Raw genomic sequence first — 17,121 nt, forward strand, 5'->3', positions numbered from 1 at the left:
CCACAATATGAGGAACTGTATTAAGGATTACACCATCAGGAAAGTTGAGAATCACTGCTATAGACTGTTTATCTGACTGTTGGAAAGGAAAGTCATCATTTATCTATTTATTTATTCACTTTACATCCCTGTCAAGCTCCGTCCCTCCTCTCTTCCCAGTTTCCCATTCCCTTCCCCTTCTACCATACCTCAGAAAAGGGGTGTCCCCTTACCCACCCACCCCAGCTCATCAAGTCACATCAGGATTGAGTTTTTCCTCATCCTCTGTGGCCCGGAGGGAGTCTAGTGGAAAAGTGGGGGGAAGGATAAAAGTACCTAGAGGTGACAAGAGCTCTACAAGACCAACAAAACCAACTAACCATGGTCCAGAGGGGCTGGTGGAGTCTGAAGCACAAACCAAGGACCAGGCATGGACTGGACCTAGGTCATCTACATAGATGTAGCTGATGGACAGCTCAGGATTCCTGTAGGACTCCTAGTAAGGGGAGCAGGGGCTGTCCCTGACATGGACTCTGTTGCCTGCTTTTTGATCACTTCCCCCTGATGGGGCAGGAGGCATGCAGAGAATAGTGAAACTTTGGGTGGGGGCATCACTATGATAAGCTGGAGACTCAGTCAGGATAGGCCTCTGGGAGGAGATGAGGGGGACTCTAGCTGAGTCTCCTAGTAGCAGGGGCCATGGAGAGTGAAGAGGATACCCTTTCACTCCTAGTGAAGAGAGGAGAACACCAACCCACCCACAAAAACTTTGATCCAAAACTTACCCTGCCTACAAAATATGCAGGAATAAAGATAGAACAGATAGAGCAGAGATTGAGGGACTGTCCAACCAATGCCTGGCCCAACCCAAGACCCACCCCATGGAGGAGAGCCAACCCATGATACTATTAATGATTCTCTGCTATGTTTGCAGATAGGAGCCTATCAGAGTTGTCCTTGGAGAGGCTCCACCCAGCAGCAGTTTGAAACATGTTGAGATTCATAGCCGAACACTGGTCGAAAGTCATCTTTTAAATCAAGGGCATCACATTTAACTGGAGATCCTATGGCTCAGTGGAGAAGCCTAAAAGGAGTTCAAGTCAGTGGGGGAAATAGACACACCTGGAGATGAGTTCCAGGAAAAGCTTTTGTGTTCACAGACCAGCTAACAACTAATCATGTGAATCAGGATTTGAAGGATGAATACAACAGGCAGAAGCAGAAAGAAGTGTCTGGATATTTTATTCTTATAGTTCTTCATTCATAATCAGATTAGCAAGTCTTTCCACGCTGAACTTTAAATTATGATGCCTTTGACTATTCCTCAATTTTACCTGTCAGATGGAATTGGGTAGCTAACAAAGAGGCTGATAATGTATTTAGTAGACTGTGGGCATTTTACTTTTTTTTTTCTTATGATATGTGTCCTGTACACAGCTAATTGCCCACATCCTTGTTGCTAACAGTCTGGTTTCTGGAATAGCAATAGCAGCTGGCATCTCATTAGCAATGCAGATCACAGTCCCACCTCAGACCTGCAGGTAGTCAAAGATGTCCAAGGGACATGTTAGCATGCAAACATTTGGAAATCACCAAATAGCAACAGGAAAAACTGCAAACCACATCAAAACACTCTGCAGCTGTGTGTTCATCTATAGATTTACACATTACTTATCTCTTCTTCCTCCTCTAAGCAGGCAACAAAAACAAAACAACTGCAAACTGTTGAAAGTGGTGTGATAAAGATGCTCCAGCACACAGCAAGAACATTTGCTCAACCATGTTCATAGCAGCCTATTCATAATAGCCAGAACATGGAAACACCCTAAGTGTCCCTCAGTAGAAGAGTGGATAAAGAAACTGTGGTACATTTACACTATGGAATACTACTCAGCTATTAAAAACAAGGAATTCCCGAAATTTGTGGACAAATGGATCGAACTAGAAATGATCATAAGGAGTGAGCTAACCCAGAAGCAGAAAGGCTCAAATGGTATATACTCACTTATAACTAGACACTAGCCCAAGAGACATGTCCCATGAAAGTCTTCACCTACCAGGAAAGTGAGATAGATATGAGGACATCCTTTTGGGACTCTAGGTGAGAAAAGCATGGGAGAATGGAGAAATAGAAGGATCCAGAGGGTCCTAGAAACCTACAAGTAGAACATTATGATGGGCAGATCTGGGCCCAGGGGTTCTGCACAAAGTATGGCACCAACCAAGGGCAATATGTGCAGTAAACATTGAACTCCTACCCAGATCTAGCCAAGGGACAGGTCATTCTCTACAGATGAGTGAAGAATGTGGACTGACTTTCACATGAACTCTGGTGCTCTGTATTTGACCATGTCCCCTTGATGGGGGGGCCTGGTGGCACTCAGAGGAAGGATAGCAGGCTACCAAGAAGAGACTTGATACCCTATGAGCATATACAGGGGGAGGAGGTCCCCCTCATACACAGTCATAGGGGAGGGGAATAGGGTGAAAGTGGGAGGGAGGGAGGAATGGGAGGATAGAAGGGATGGGATAACAATTGAGATGTAATATGAATAAATTAATAAATAAATAATTTTTAAAAAATGGTGTGATGGAGACGTCACATGATCTAGTGAGTAGATCGGACTACTGTACATTATAGAGTACAGTTTTACCTCATAGTCCAAGCAGGGGTGGAGTGTGGCATGATAGTATGGCTTTTAGAAGCAGATGGACTTGAAAACAAATATTGCATCTGACAGATTTAATTGGTCAGCCAGCAATATCAACGGTATTACTTTTACCATTGATTTTTTTTTTTTTTTTTTAAAAGCTTACTCTACTAGGTTCTTATTACAATGACCTAAGATAAAGTTATCTAGTAAGAACTGAAGGGACATGTAGGAGGTGCCATTTAACCTTTCCCTCTACAGAAAATGAGCATCTGAACTGAACTTTTCCATAAAGAACAGTAGAGGAGTTTGCTGTGGAGGATTTACATTTTCTTTTTTTACTTAAAAGTTTGTGCTGTTTCACTGGTTGGTTTTCTGATAGCATCCAATCGTTTCTTATGCAATATCACACACCTCTGACTTAATTTTCTGGAGTGCTTTCATTTTTTCCCTCATAGACACTGAGTTACTTTAGCGGGGACTTGATGAGGCATAATGAATGTGCGTCATATGCAATTTTCCTTGAGAATTAGATGCTAGAGAGGTTAAATTGCTTGCTTGAAGTTAGAAATATTTTTGTTTAGGAAAACTCATAACCAAATAAGTCACATTTAAAATGTATACATTTGTATATATCCACAAAGCATCTTTATCGCTCCTTAATATCTTTTCAAGTTTTCTCTGGCCCATGAGTAATTTACAGGTGTGTCATTTCCTTTTCAGATAGTAGGCTTTTCAATTACATTTATGTTATTGATTTCTAATTAATTCTATTTTAGTCTGTGAGTGATATTTATACCACCAGTGTTGTTAAATTTTTGGACTTTGTTTTTGGGTTAGAAAACTGAGTTTTGTCCTATGTGTCTAGGAAAGGAATCAGTACTGTTCTGACACTAGGTGGAATAGCTCTTGAATATCAGGTCGTTTGCATTGTTAGTGGAATTATGCAAATCCTCTATCTTTGCTGATATTTTGTTTCCACGTCTGATCATATCTCAGAGAACAACATAAATTAGCCTGTTTATCTTTGTGCTTTGTTTTTATTTCCTGTGTTTTGGAATTCTGCTATCAAGTGTGCACATATTCAGAATCATTATGCCTTTTTGATGACTTGATGCCTTTAATGTCATTAAAAAATGATATTATCACCTGAATTCTACATTGTTTGATATCTTCCTTTTTATTAATTAATATTCAAAGTCATATGTCTTTTTAGTTTGGTCTTCATATTTTTTTAAAGATTTATTTATTTATTATGTATACAGATTTTGTTATAGATGGTTGTGAGCCAACATGTGGTTGGAATTGAACTCATGACTTTTGGAAGAGCAGTCAGTGCCCTTACCCTCTGTGCCATTTCTCCAGCCCTTGGTCTTCATATTTTAAGCATATTTCTCACATACAGTGTATGGTTAGCTTTTATTTTATCCAATCTGACCCACTTTGCCTTTTTAAAAGTGCAAACACTAGGGTGTAAATTTAATAACACAAACCATTGTGTATGGTTCATGTTCTTCCTCATTCCATCATGGTCATCAATTTTGACCAATTATTTTTCTCATCGTACTTCTTCCTTGTATGTCTGGAATTTTTGATTGGATGCCAAATACAGACTTTATCCTTGTTCTGTCCTCGCTATTTTTCACTCTCATAGTTATTCTCAAAAGGTATTACTCAGTGTAGCTTAGTCCTTTAAAGTCCTGGCTGTCCAGCTCCACCTCCCCACCCCCAATGTAGACACTCAAACAGTGGGATTTGTACATGTTAAGCACATGCTCTACCACTGAGCTACACTTGTAGCCCTGTTACTGTCTTAGAGTAGGTGTGTGGAACCTGTGACTCATGAGTAGCATGTATCTCAGGCTAGCCATGACTAAGGCCTAATACACTTGTAGATGATAATATTCTATTGCAATGCCAAGAGGCTGGATACCTCTGCTTTAAATATTTGTTACGCAGCTCTATGACACTTAGATTACCTATAACCACTGAACACCCCCTTTTTTTTTTTTGCTTGAGGTACTTGATCATTGATGAAATGAAAAACGTTCCAATAAAGCTATGAGCAATAGACTATATTCTTGTTATTGTGTGGTCACTAAACAAATATCTTTAACATTGCTGGTGGGAAGCTTCCTAGTCTTTAGCAGTGTCCTCACATCCTAATTAGTTCTCATTCGGACGCTAGAGGGACACATACACTTTACAGGCCCCTCCCTGGCGTTCTTTCTTCAAGAATCTAAGGTTCTTAGCAGCACAACATGTTCACGGAGCTCCAGGCCACTTTTTCCTTGTACATGGTCCTAGAACAGTGGTTCTCAGCTTGTGGATCATGACCCCTTTTGGGTCCCATATCAGATATTTATGTTATGGTTCATGACAGTAGCAAAATTACAGGTATGAAGTAACAACGAAGTCATTTCATGGTTGATTGTCACCACAACACGAGGTCTTCTATTAGAGGGTCGCAGCATGAGGAAGGTTGAGATCCGCTGTCCTAGAGTCTCTCTAAAGTAGTAAACAGGGATAAGCATAGGTCTCTCTTTGCTTGTTCTCTGTCTCCCAATGAATCATTGTTCTGCATTTCTCAGTGTTTCATTGTGTTGTCATGACTGGAAGTAGATGTCAAATGGCAGATTTCCAAACCTACTTTGCTAACTTTTCAAACGTAATAGGTGATCTGCTATACACTCTGCTTGGCTTTTATACTCAGCATGTTGATGTTTCTTTTTAGTTTTGTCTGAGGAATCTCCTTGTTATACAGAGAATATGGATTGGAAAGTCATCATTGATACTTATTTTGTACTTTTCAATAACTTTAAGAAGTCTCCAATAGCTTCCATAACCAGGTAAGTTTTAGAATCCACTTTGAGGTATTAACTGTCATAAGCAAAAAAGCATAAGCTACATTACTTAATGGCTATGAGCTCAATTTATTTATTGGCAGTGCTTCATATCAGAATCTTGTATTTGTCTAATAAGTGTGTTACCATAGGATCAGGATTTTCCTAAACAGTAGCATGGGTTATAACTGATGATATAAGGATAAAGCATTTAAGAACAGCCCGACATTGGTTGGCACTTCAACCATAGGGTCAATGATTTCAGTTGTCATAGTTGCAGAGGCTTTGGGGAACAGTTGGTCTTTGAAAGTAAATATACTCAAATATGTCCTGCTTTGCTATGCTGTCACATGTTTTGAGATGCGTTTTGCTTTGTTTTTGTTTTATGTAAAGTTACAGATCTTGTGCCCTGTTTAAATCACTCATGTTTGTGGGCTGTGCTGGGGTTGGATGGGACAGGAGCTTTAATATGATTGTAGAATCCAGACTCGGGAGGGAATCAAACTTACTTGTGACGTTTGCTTAAGCTGTGGGTATTGAACCTCACTCAACATGCTATATCCCGTGTCTAGGGCCCAGGTTTCTGTGCCTTTACAACTTTCACTAGAGGTTCTTTCATATACCAAAGTTTGAAAAACATTCTGCTTCCTAGACATCAATTTTGTCATCTAGGGCAGCCGTCCCAGTGGGCACAGGAGGAGGGACAAGAGGCTGACTCTATGTCCCGAAAACCCCAATTATGTAATGGCTCTAGCCAGAGCAACCAAAACACTCTGAATGTGCACTAAGGGCATGCTATATTTTATATCTGTGAACTCACTAGAGTCAGTGTGGAACTGTTAAAGCAAGAGGCTGGTTAGTTAATTCCGTGTTGATAAAATTGATGAAAATATTAGAGACTAAATAAAACTGATCCCAAGTGTCTTCGGGTTTTATTGCTGGGAAGAGACATCGTGACCAAGGCAACTCCTATAAAGGCAAACATTTAGTTGGGGCTGGCTTACAGTTTTAGGTTTTAGTCCATTATCATCATGGTGGGGAGCATGGCAGAATGCAGGCAGACATGGTGCTGGAGGAAAGTTCTACATCTTGATCCAAAAGCAGCAGGAGGAGACTGTCATACTGAGCATAGCCTGAGCACAGAAGACCTCAAAGTCCACTCCCACAGTGACACATTTCCTCCAAGAAGGCCACACCTCCCCAGAAAGGCCATATCTCCTAACAATACCACTCCCTATGGGCCAAGCATTCAAACTCATGAGTGTATGAGGGCCATTCCTATTCCAACCACCACACCAGCAGAGCTCAATTCTTCGTAAGACAACATGGGCTTTGTTCCTGCCACATGTTAACAGTGCAATTTTGTTAAAGAAAATAAATTATTTTCTATAAGATTAAAAATTTGACATGTGCTTCAAAATGCTGTTACAGGGATGAAGGAAGACCGTAGCTGTGAGAGTCCTTCCCGGACTGTAAAGTGATGGCTGTCTGGGGCAGTGTAACTGCAGGCATTGAGACTTGTATTTGTTAAATGGGCTCTTCTCACTTCCTGCATTAGATGTCCTTCTCATGGCTATGGCAAAATGCCTGATAACAACTTATGTTAGCTCATGGCCTCAGGGGATTTCAGTCCATCAGGGTAGGGAAGGCATGCTGGTAGAAGCAGTTGTTCATGTTGAAAGGAGTGTGAGGCAGCTGGTCACATGGCAGCAGGCAGAGTCTCTGATGCATTCTGTTACTATTTGACCTGCCTTTGGAAAGACAATATGAAAACAAATTAATCAGGCATACGTAGAAGAACTGTGCTTAACAGTTGTACATATTGATTCATGAGGGGATGGGATTTAGCATGCATTCTTTTTGATAATAGGAAGCAAATTTTATGCTGCTGATATGTATGTAGCCATGGTGGGATTTCTAACATAGTAATGGATGCTTGTGGTTTTTTTTGACATGAAGTAAAAAATGCATTGTATAGAAAGTGTTTCATTTTGATCACTATAATTGATCACTGTCTTAGAAATTTGAAATGTTGAATTACTTTTTCTTTCTAATAATAAAATAATTCTGTCTGTATCGTAGGGCCTTAAATTTCACAAAGCAACTTTTAGTGGTGGACAAGAAATCGCACATCCTTGAAAATGGAGGGATGGACATTCCCCTGTCATTTGTGGAGTTTTTGGAGGAATTATTATTACCAAGTCCTTATGGCTCACTCACTGGTCTTGAATTTCATAGTCTCTCTTCTCTTACTGAGCTTGTCTTGAATAGAAGTGTTTTGTGGATAAACCATTTAAACAGTTTAAAGAGAGACCCACACAACGGTGATGTTCAGAAACTTCTGGAATTTGATAAACTGGTCATGGAAAAAATTCAAAGTCTTAAAAATCATTCGATGAAGAGGGAATCCAAAAACATTTTGAGAGTTGTGGAATTAATATTTCTTGAAATTAATCCAGAGCTGCGAGAATTCTGGCTTAATGGGATTACACAAGAAGAAAGAGCTAATATTGAAAGCATGTTCACACTTGTAAATTTTTCTGTTCCAGAATATGAAAAAATTCTTAGCAGAAGCTATAATTTCTCCCAGTTGTTTCACTTGGATTGGCTCAAATCCCCAGCCATGAATGCAGACTTTATACATTTAAGTGAGACCGCAATACACAGTCTCTATGAACTTGACTTTCTGACACAGGAACAAGTCTCAATAGCTCTGGACACTGTCTATGCTCTGCAGAACACATCTGAGCTCTTCACAGCCCTTTCTGAAGTTCAAAAACAAGAACTGGCTAACATTTTGACTCGTATATACATAAATATCTTTCAAGACAGAGACACAGCTCTACTTCTACAGACCTATTCTTCCTTTTACCAATATCTTCATAAATTTTTGAACATTCAGAATAGAGAGCCTCTGATAAGTTATCTTACTCAAATCTCAAGACACATTTTGGACCTCATAAAGCAGTTTAATATCCAAAACATCAGTAAGGCGCTTTTGCTTTTATCAGAGACAGCAGAGGCTCTCGGGACAATACCTGAAGTATCTTACTGTGGGCAGTTACTTTCAATTTTAAACTTCTTAGAACTTCAAGCCCAGTCCCTGATGTCGACAGAGGGCCCAGCGCAAGGAGTGATTCATGCTAGTTTGACAGGGCTCAAGCAGCTGTTTGCAGTGGACGAAGGCTTTCGCGTGTCTCTACTTGAGTATGCCAATCAGTTCTTTAATGGCTCAGCAGACGCCTTGCTGTTAAGTAAATGCTTCATTCTGGGAAATGCAACCATTTCTTCTGCAAATTATTCAGGAAACAAGGGGTCTTCGCTTCCTTTTCTATGGACACAACTTTTCTCAAACCTCTCGGTAAACGGCAGTGTGATCAGTGAATTCACAGCCGTTCACTGCACCCTTTCATGGATTCAGACATGGACCGAGATCTGGGGAAGCATTTCTCAAATATTTAAACTCGACCTGAGTATTTTTAACCCTCTTCATGTTAGTATCACTCAGCTTTTGGATGAACTGGAAAATGATGGGAACATTTCGAAAAACTGCCAAGGAATAGTTCCCACATATCATGCTGCTAGAGTCATATTAAGTTTGTTTACAAATGTAACTCAGGAGAATGGCTTTCATGACTGGGATGGCCTTCTGGACCTCAGGGATCATTGGGTAGCATTTGGTAATGAATTAGCTGCACTACAATCACTTAACCTGGACCAAGTAGAAAAATCTTTCATCACCATGGAAACCACCCTGCACCAGCTGAAGACATTTCCAATGAAAACAAATGCAAGCCAGGAGTTTTTACATTCCCTGTTTGACATTTTCATTGAATTAAGCAAAACCCCAGACTATGTGGATAGAAAAGTGGAGCTGATCAGCAACATTCTTTCAAATAATCTCACAGATCATAGAGGCAAATTTGCAAGTGTCATCACTGAGCTGAGAGAAACAATACTATTTCTTAGGAATGTGTCACAGGACAGAACTTTTGCATCATGTGCTGATATTTTCCAGAGGGTCACTGAGTTGATTTTTGAAGATAGTTTATTACTTGTGAATACTTCTAAGAAGCCTGCACATATTCTGGCTGTGTTAAGTTCCATATTTTCATCAAAGAACAGAACTAGCAACCTGGAAAGATGTGTTGCATGGATAGACATCATAAACCACCTGTGTATGGTGTTTAACTCAAGTTCCTCACCCAACCATAGTCATAGCATGTTGGGGAGATTTAAGAATATGGAGAACAAAATGAACTCTGCACTGAAAATTGTAACTTGGGTGCTAAGTAAGAAGATACCTATTTGTTCATTGAATGAGTCAAATGTAAATTGTGTAAATACTTACCTGAAAGACATAAATGATTTTCTAAATATTATAGTTACTACAGGCTTGGAAAAAGAGAAGGTCCCCAAATTTGAGGTTTTATTAGCTCTTTTCAATGATTCCACAGAGCAGCTGAACATGATCCTCACCAACTTAACAAAGGACTTTGATTTTGCCTTGCAGCCGGACTGGAAGCACTACAGGGACTTTATTCTAAGACTTGTAGACACATCAAGTGATATTCCTGACCGGTTTCAGAATATTTGGCAGCATATCATAGCACTGGGGAAGGTGATGCAGGAACTTTTAAAAGGTATCTTCCAGAGTGTCCTTGGAAATAATTCCTCTTCTAACACTGAAACAGTGTTTAGTGTGTTCTCCACCAGCCCAAAAGAAAGAGACATAAGCCATCTAGGCAATTCAATTTACCACTTAGCTAATTATTTAGCTTTCAACCTAACTCACGATCTTCAGAATTCATCAGAAGTGGTCCCACATGAAATACTGAATGCTGTGGGTCTTGGTATCCAACTGGCACGGGATGTGTTCAACTCCTTAATGCCTGCTGTCCATTTCAATATCCCACGAAATTCAGATCATGCTCAAGTTTTAAAGAAAGTGACATCTCTCATGCATTCTCTCAAGAAGGAAGACATAGGGCTGTTAGTAGACCAGCTCGGGCAGATCAGTGAAAGCCTAATGAGTTTCTTTAAGAACCTCAGCACACCAGGTACTGGCCATGTAGGGGTCAATATGCTTGTTGGCCTAGTGGAAAAATTTGTGGACAGCTCACATTCGTGGAGTGTTAATCACCTGCTGCGTCTCTCCCGTCTGCTTCCCAAGGAGGTGGTTAATGCTGTGTTGGATGTATACTATGCTCTTCCCCACATTGCAGCACTCCTGCAGAAAGTCACAGATAAAAACATCACAGAAAGCCTCAGGGATGTCTATAACTTCACACTTCTTCATGGCATAACCATGTTCAGTGTCACCAAGGAAGACTTTGCTGATGTGATCAAAAATCTTCTGGATATAGTGGAGTTGGTTTCGGATGAACCAGCTCTTGTTTCGGATGCTTTAATGTGCCTTCCCAAAGTTTGGTGCTCAAACCATACAGCGTCCAAGCTCGAGGAAAATCCTAAAGTAGAAGGCTGTAATGTCCAGGGGCACAGGTCTTCTTCATTTTATCACATGGTAACCAGTATATTAGATCTTCTTCACCTGCCACCCCCAAATGATTCACAATGCATAAATGAGAACTCTGGAGTGGACATAACCAGGAAAGTGGTCTGTGCGATCCATGAGTTAGCAAGGTGGAACTTCATTCTCTCGGAGGTATTGGAGATGTTCCACATTAAAAATTTACCTGTGAAAACTCTGCAGGGATTTTGGCATGGTGTATTACCCTTTGTGTCACTTTCTGGAAATCCAGGTAATGGCAGCATCCCAGAACTCTGTCCTGGTGGTCCCATAAGGCAAGGTGCTTTGCAAATCATAGAAAAACTGAAATATGCCAATTTTACAAAATTTATACTGGGTGGAAACGTTCTGGACAAGGTAGGTAACTTAGACACGATTCTTAACATTACAAAAGGCACAGAGAAATTTGTTCAGAATAATGCTTACTTAAATTTGGAAAAGGTATTCAAATCGATTTCTGCTGTTTGGAGTTTAAGAAATAGTACTCACTATCTACTCTCTCCAGTCATGAACTTTCTGAATGCAAGTCATACAGATTGGAACTCAGACCCATTATCAGGTTTAACAAAAAATGATAAAGCAACATACAACTTTGAAGAACCGTGGTTGGACTTTAACCAAACCACCAATGACCCAGCCAATGACATGAGTCTAGGACAATTACTTTCTGATATTAACAAAAAAATACAAGGCATAGCTCTTCAAAACACAATTGTGCAACTTCATCAGCTTCTTGAAATCCTGGATTCATTGCCATTGAAGACTTCCAAAATTATAGAAGATCTTCTTTTTCTCATAAAACACTGGCTTCATGAATATGAAAATGAAGGTTACTTTACGGTGTTGCAAAGACTACTCAAAGCCATCGCCAGTGGGAATTCAAGTGACGTAACTATGCTGGCTAGGGATCTTACTGGGTATTTGGGCTATCTCAGAAACAGGACTAGTGAAGGACATTTTGATGTTGGCTTCCTCGGTCATATGCTAAATCAAGAGCTGCTAACTGACTTCTCAACTGTCCAGTTGCTTCTTGAAAGCATTGTGGTGAATTCGGCTAAGAACTTTGCTGAGCTTTCTCAGGAATCAGCTCTGAGTTCCAGTGGCACTGGCCTTCAAATAATGGATTCCATCAATCTCATCCTGAACCACACACAGCCCAAAAATGGCGGACAAGCAGCAAGAAGCACAGAGGACTTCCTGAAGCAGCTTTTAGAGACACTATTCTCTCTGCTAACTGGGATGCCTGAAAATAAAATATCGCTTCTGTTAAAAGACTTCCATAGAGATGTCATTGCAGAGATGAGGTGAGTGTACCTGTGTTTCACATAGTCATGCTGGTGGAGTGTCCCAGCTGGTCAACTTTCTGAAGTAGAGAAATGCCTATCACAGCTTCTGCACCGAAGTTTGGAATGCCCTTTGAAGTGATTTTTGTCACAATGAGTGGTTTGTTTTTGTTTTACTTTTTGTTTTATTGTTTGCTTTTTACTTACAATGAGTGTTTTATAACTGCATTAAGGTAACACAATTTCAATTTCTACTTGAGCAGTAAACATTTAAATCTAGCCTCTGTTCATTGATCACATATTATTTTTTCAATTCCGATTATAAAGACAAGCAATTCTTTCCAACATAGAAGTGAAAATTTATTTTGAATGGATTTACATACATATATGGGATGGTCACTATTTCAATTGTTGTATTACCTGCCTCATCACAAATACGAGATTAAGTATTTCTTTCCAATTAACCTAATGTTTGTATCTGGAACCATTAAAATATTATCTCTTTTCACAATAGTCTAAATTCTCTTTGAATATTAGCAGTGAAAGTTCTATAGAGAAATTCCCATTTGCTCTATGTCATATTACTTGGGAGACACCAGGAAACAGATGGTATGGCAAACACACAGCACAGGAAGTTGACTCATGTGATTTTGAAGATCAGATAAGAACATCCAACCTCACAGGGGCAGGGTGTGGGGAGGGACAACCAGAGCAGTAGGAATGGTAGGTGGGTCATGAGCAAAAGTTTGCAGCCCAAAGAGATGGTTCACAAGGGGGATCCATGGAGTGAAAGCTACCTACCTGGTTGTTATTGGGGTCTCTAGGACAGGGGGTCTCAGGAACTCTTGTATGGCCTTTTAACTGTGGCAGGCCCATTTAAAACGGTTTGTCTCCTGAATATCCTGAAGTTGATTCATTAAAGACTTTAAACACTTGTGTAAGGTCCCTTCTCAGCAGGATCTTAGATTAGCTTTGGAATCTGTAGCTGGAAGAAGGCATATCTGAGTTACAAAATGGCCACAAACTCCCGCCCACTGCTTTCAAGGGCATCTCTTTTGTAGTCCAGCCACGGAGACACTTGTATGAGAGAGCGTGTTAGGACTATTGGTCAGCTTCGCCAAGGAGGCCATTACATAAGGCATTACAGACTGATCGGCCAATCTGCGAGTACTTTTAAAATTCAGAACAAGATAAAGATAGGCTTTCCACTTTTTCAGATGTCAACTGATTATATCAAGAGTCATTGTGTAGGGAGGCTGCTGTGTCTCATTTTCCTGTTACCCCCACTTCTCCCCTCTTACCAGATTCCTTCTTTCTCCCAACAAGTCCCCTTCCTGTTTTTATTCTTCCAGTGTATTTATGACCTGCTGCATTTAACTGGGGTTGGCTACATGAGCATGGATGGGAATTACTGACAAATGCAGGTGTTTCTGTAGCCTAAATACTCACGAGGAGAGTTCTTCTGTAGAAAATAGTGTATACACAACCTCAGTCATAAACATTTCAGAGGATCTTGGCTCAATTTTCACTCTGATCAGAGTGTGAGGCTCCCTGTGGCTCTAGAGCCTTGTCATGCCTGGTACTGTTTACGTGAACCCAGGTCTGTGAACCTGGTAAGACTATGGCAGGATCTCATAATTTTAAATGTTGTTTTCTTAAAGTTAAGAACCTCAGAGTATATAAGTTGGTCCAATAGGATTTTTGTCTTTTGCACATGATCTTTTTCTTCTTTCTACCCATATAACTCAATTATAAGTTTACTTCCAATGCTTTGAAAGTGCTATCAAGCTGTTTAGGAGAAATAAGTTATACAAATTGAATGTTAGTAGATTAAATCATGGTCATATCAATTGCTAGCATTCTTTTATCACAAGAATATACATCTTAGGTGCAGCAGATAGATGTGACTCTATAGAAATTAACTTTATAACTTATGAAACATGAAATTAAAAATAGTACTTGTTCAGTTTTGTCCCCAGAGATAAAATTCTTGAAATTCTTAACCTGGATCCATTCCTTACGTGGATGAACGAGGACTCACTCATGAACATTTTCTCAAGTTTCAAGACAATACAGCATCTGATTAAGAACTTATTTTCATTGGACAACAAAGAACTTTCTGGAGTCCTGAAAGATTTATCTCACACCCATCCAAGGGAGAGCACGGTGAAAACTGACACTGAAGGCCCTCTGGACTTCTTCACAGTAGTGACTCAGTTTATCTCTCAGGTTAATAATTCTAAGGACCTCTCCAAATTCAACCAAAATCTCAAGTCTGTTCTCTACCTTGTAAGAGAAATTTCTGTAGAAATGGCCACTATTATGGACAGCCTCTTAAACTCACCTACTCAGGCCTGCCACTCCTCTCCTCTGCTCCAACATTCCATGGATGCTAAACTAGCAGACTTGCTTTCTCTTGTAAACAGTTCATTCCCCCTAAGAAACAGAGAAACACTAGAATCAACTATGAGGATATTTGGTGTCATTTCCCAAGTTAGTAAAGAAAGTCATGTCCTGAAGTCTGTTGTAGAAATATCTAGAACTCTGACTATGCTGGTGACTAACACTGCTGAGCTGGGTGGCCTTGTCTCATCAGTGGACTCCATGGTGAGACTTCTCAATCTAGCCAAAAAGTTTTCAAGAAAGATGGCTACAATGTTGGGAACCTTCTCCATTTCTAGCACAGAGGACTCTGGGAAATTCTTTGATACTTTGTATTCCATCATGCTACAAAGTGTTCAATATCATGTGAAGCAAATAAATACTCTGAAAAAAGTAGATCCTTTCCTACTTGAAACGACAAAAGATTTGTTGATGCCATTCCTTGACTTGGCTTTTGGGATGCTTGGAGTCACAGCTAATATATCACAGGACTCTGATGTTTTCAGCATGCCATCTAGCATGCTTTCATATGTCAACCAATCCAAAGACTTTTCTGAGATTTTTGAAGAAATGGCTGAAAACTTAATTTCTATAAAAACCAGTTTGAGAGATTTGGAGCATCTTGTGCTGGTGGTTAAAAATAGGACTCAAAATTTTTCTATTGTTGCTGTTGACTTATGGGAGGAAATTCTTGATTGTTTAGTCCCGATAAGTAACATCACAAACCAAATGGACTTCTTGAAGCTCCATGAGATTTCTTCTACCAGTCGTCCTCAGGTCTCAAGACAGGAGGGGAGACATGACATCATCCAAGTTTTGGATGGAATGTTAAAAGATAACAGCCCAGAAGGGGAGACTTTTTTGAAAATTGTCATCAATCTCACCTTACAAGCTCTTCGGAATGGCTTGAAGGAAGATAACTGGGATATTTTTAATCTCCTGTTGACATTTTCTCAGCATCCAAATGACCTTGTAAAAACCATACAATCAGTTGTAGAGGCCTCCAGTGGGATTAACAGTGACTATGGAGATGACTTAAACCAAGATTTATTTTCTGATTTGTCATTGATTCAGAACACCACTCGCTATCAGCTTGCAAAAATGGTCTTGATCGGTCTCAGCAGAATAGTGCTCTCAAGGGAAGGGCTGCCCCCCAACCACACCCAATGGACACACTTCACACACTCTTTGTTTCAGCCAGATTATAACAGTTTTTCTAATTCAGCCACTGGTCAGAATGTCACATTATCACCAGATGGGAGGACCAAGGAAGAAATGATGACAATTCCTCATGGCTCTGAACCAGTGTCATCATTCCAGAAGTTCCTGAATGCATTATTTGTATTGACTGAACACTGGCAGAAAGTCCCACAAGCTGATCAAAGGTATTCTAATTCCCATTTTGCTTAATTAATTCCTTATTGTAGTGTTCAAGGAGTGTGGTGCTCACATCAAGACAGAGGAAGCACCTTTTCTCAGTTTTAACTTCCATCATACTCTGAAGCCAGCATTCACACAGAATTATCCAAGTCAACAATTATTTTTCCCCACTTGCCTCATTATGCGGCATCCATGTATGATTTGGATTCATTTAACAAAATTCCAGAAGTGAAAACCTTGCAGTCTATCGACTTGTTTTGAGATTGGATATGTGCAGTGCATAGTGTTGGAGAAGCTGGATTGACCATTGCATTGATGCATGTATCACGGCAATAGTACTACTTTGTGCCTCACTGCTATGTATAGTTACCGTATGCCAATACAATAATAACATAATGAATTGTAAAATAACGGTGAGTCAGGTGTGGTAGTGCACACCCATAGTCACAGCAGCCACAGGTATGCAGTCATGAGTGTGAGCTGTCCAGCTCACTCACAGGACTGTGTTTGCTGTTGCAACTATCCATAGGAAAGGAAGAGGCAGCTAATGACTCCTGCCCTCCTTAAACTCAGCTCTAAATGATGATTTGCTGCTAAGCCCTCCCATCCCTAAATGTTAGCCTGAGAGACTGGCATTAAACTCTCAATCTTGACTCAGCCTCCAATATGCTCATGTTAAAGGTACGTGTCACTAAACCCTGCGGGAAACTTGCTCTTTTTTAAAAAATTAATTTATTCATATTACATCTCAATTGGTATCCCATCTCTTGTATTCTCCCATTCCTCCCTCCTTCCTGCTTCCCCCCTACTCCCCTCTGCTATGTCTGTGACTGAGGGGGACCTCCTCCCCGTGTATATGCTCATAGGGTATCGAGTCTCTTCTTGGTGACCTGTTATCCTTCTTTTGAGTGCCACCAGGCTTCCCCATCAAGGGGATGTGGTCAGAAATGGGGCCCCAGAAAACTTGTTCTTAAAAGCTCCATTGTCACTGAACCTGGCATAGCCTGCTGCCTTGGGCTGGATGATCTGTGCCTTTTGATGTACAGAACCCCAGGATGCTGTCCCAGCCTCAG

The 17,121-nt window shown here is 40.3% G+C and overlaps 1 protein-coding gene across 1 annotated transcript in view; it reads left to right on the top strand.

Annotated features, from left to right (window-relative positions):
* Abca13 (ATP binding cassette subfamily A member 13) overlaps positions 1 to 17,121 on the top strand; it is a 403,635-nt gene that overhangs the window by 57,539 nt on the left and 328,975 nt on the right. Inside the window, exons 15-17 of the mRNA XM_051164717.1 lie at positions 5,365 to 5,479; positions 7,556 to 12,307; positions 14,254 to 16,053. Coding sequence (XP_051020674.1) covers positions 5,365 to 5,479; positions 7,556 to 12,307; positions 14,254 to 16,053 — 6,667 coding nt within the window. The remainder of the gene's footprint in view (positions 1 to 5,364; positions 5,480 to 7,555; positions 12,308 to 14,253; positions 16,054 to 17,121) is intronic.

The sequence above is a fragment of the Acomys russatus genome, chromosome 22 (assembly GCF_903995435.1).
Source record: "Acomys russatus chromosome 22, mAcoRus1.1, whole genome shotgun sequence".
In the NCBI taxonomy this organism is placed as follows: Eukaryota; Metazoa; Chordata; class Mammalia; order Rodentia; family Muridae; genus Acomys; species Acomys russatus.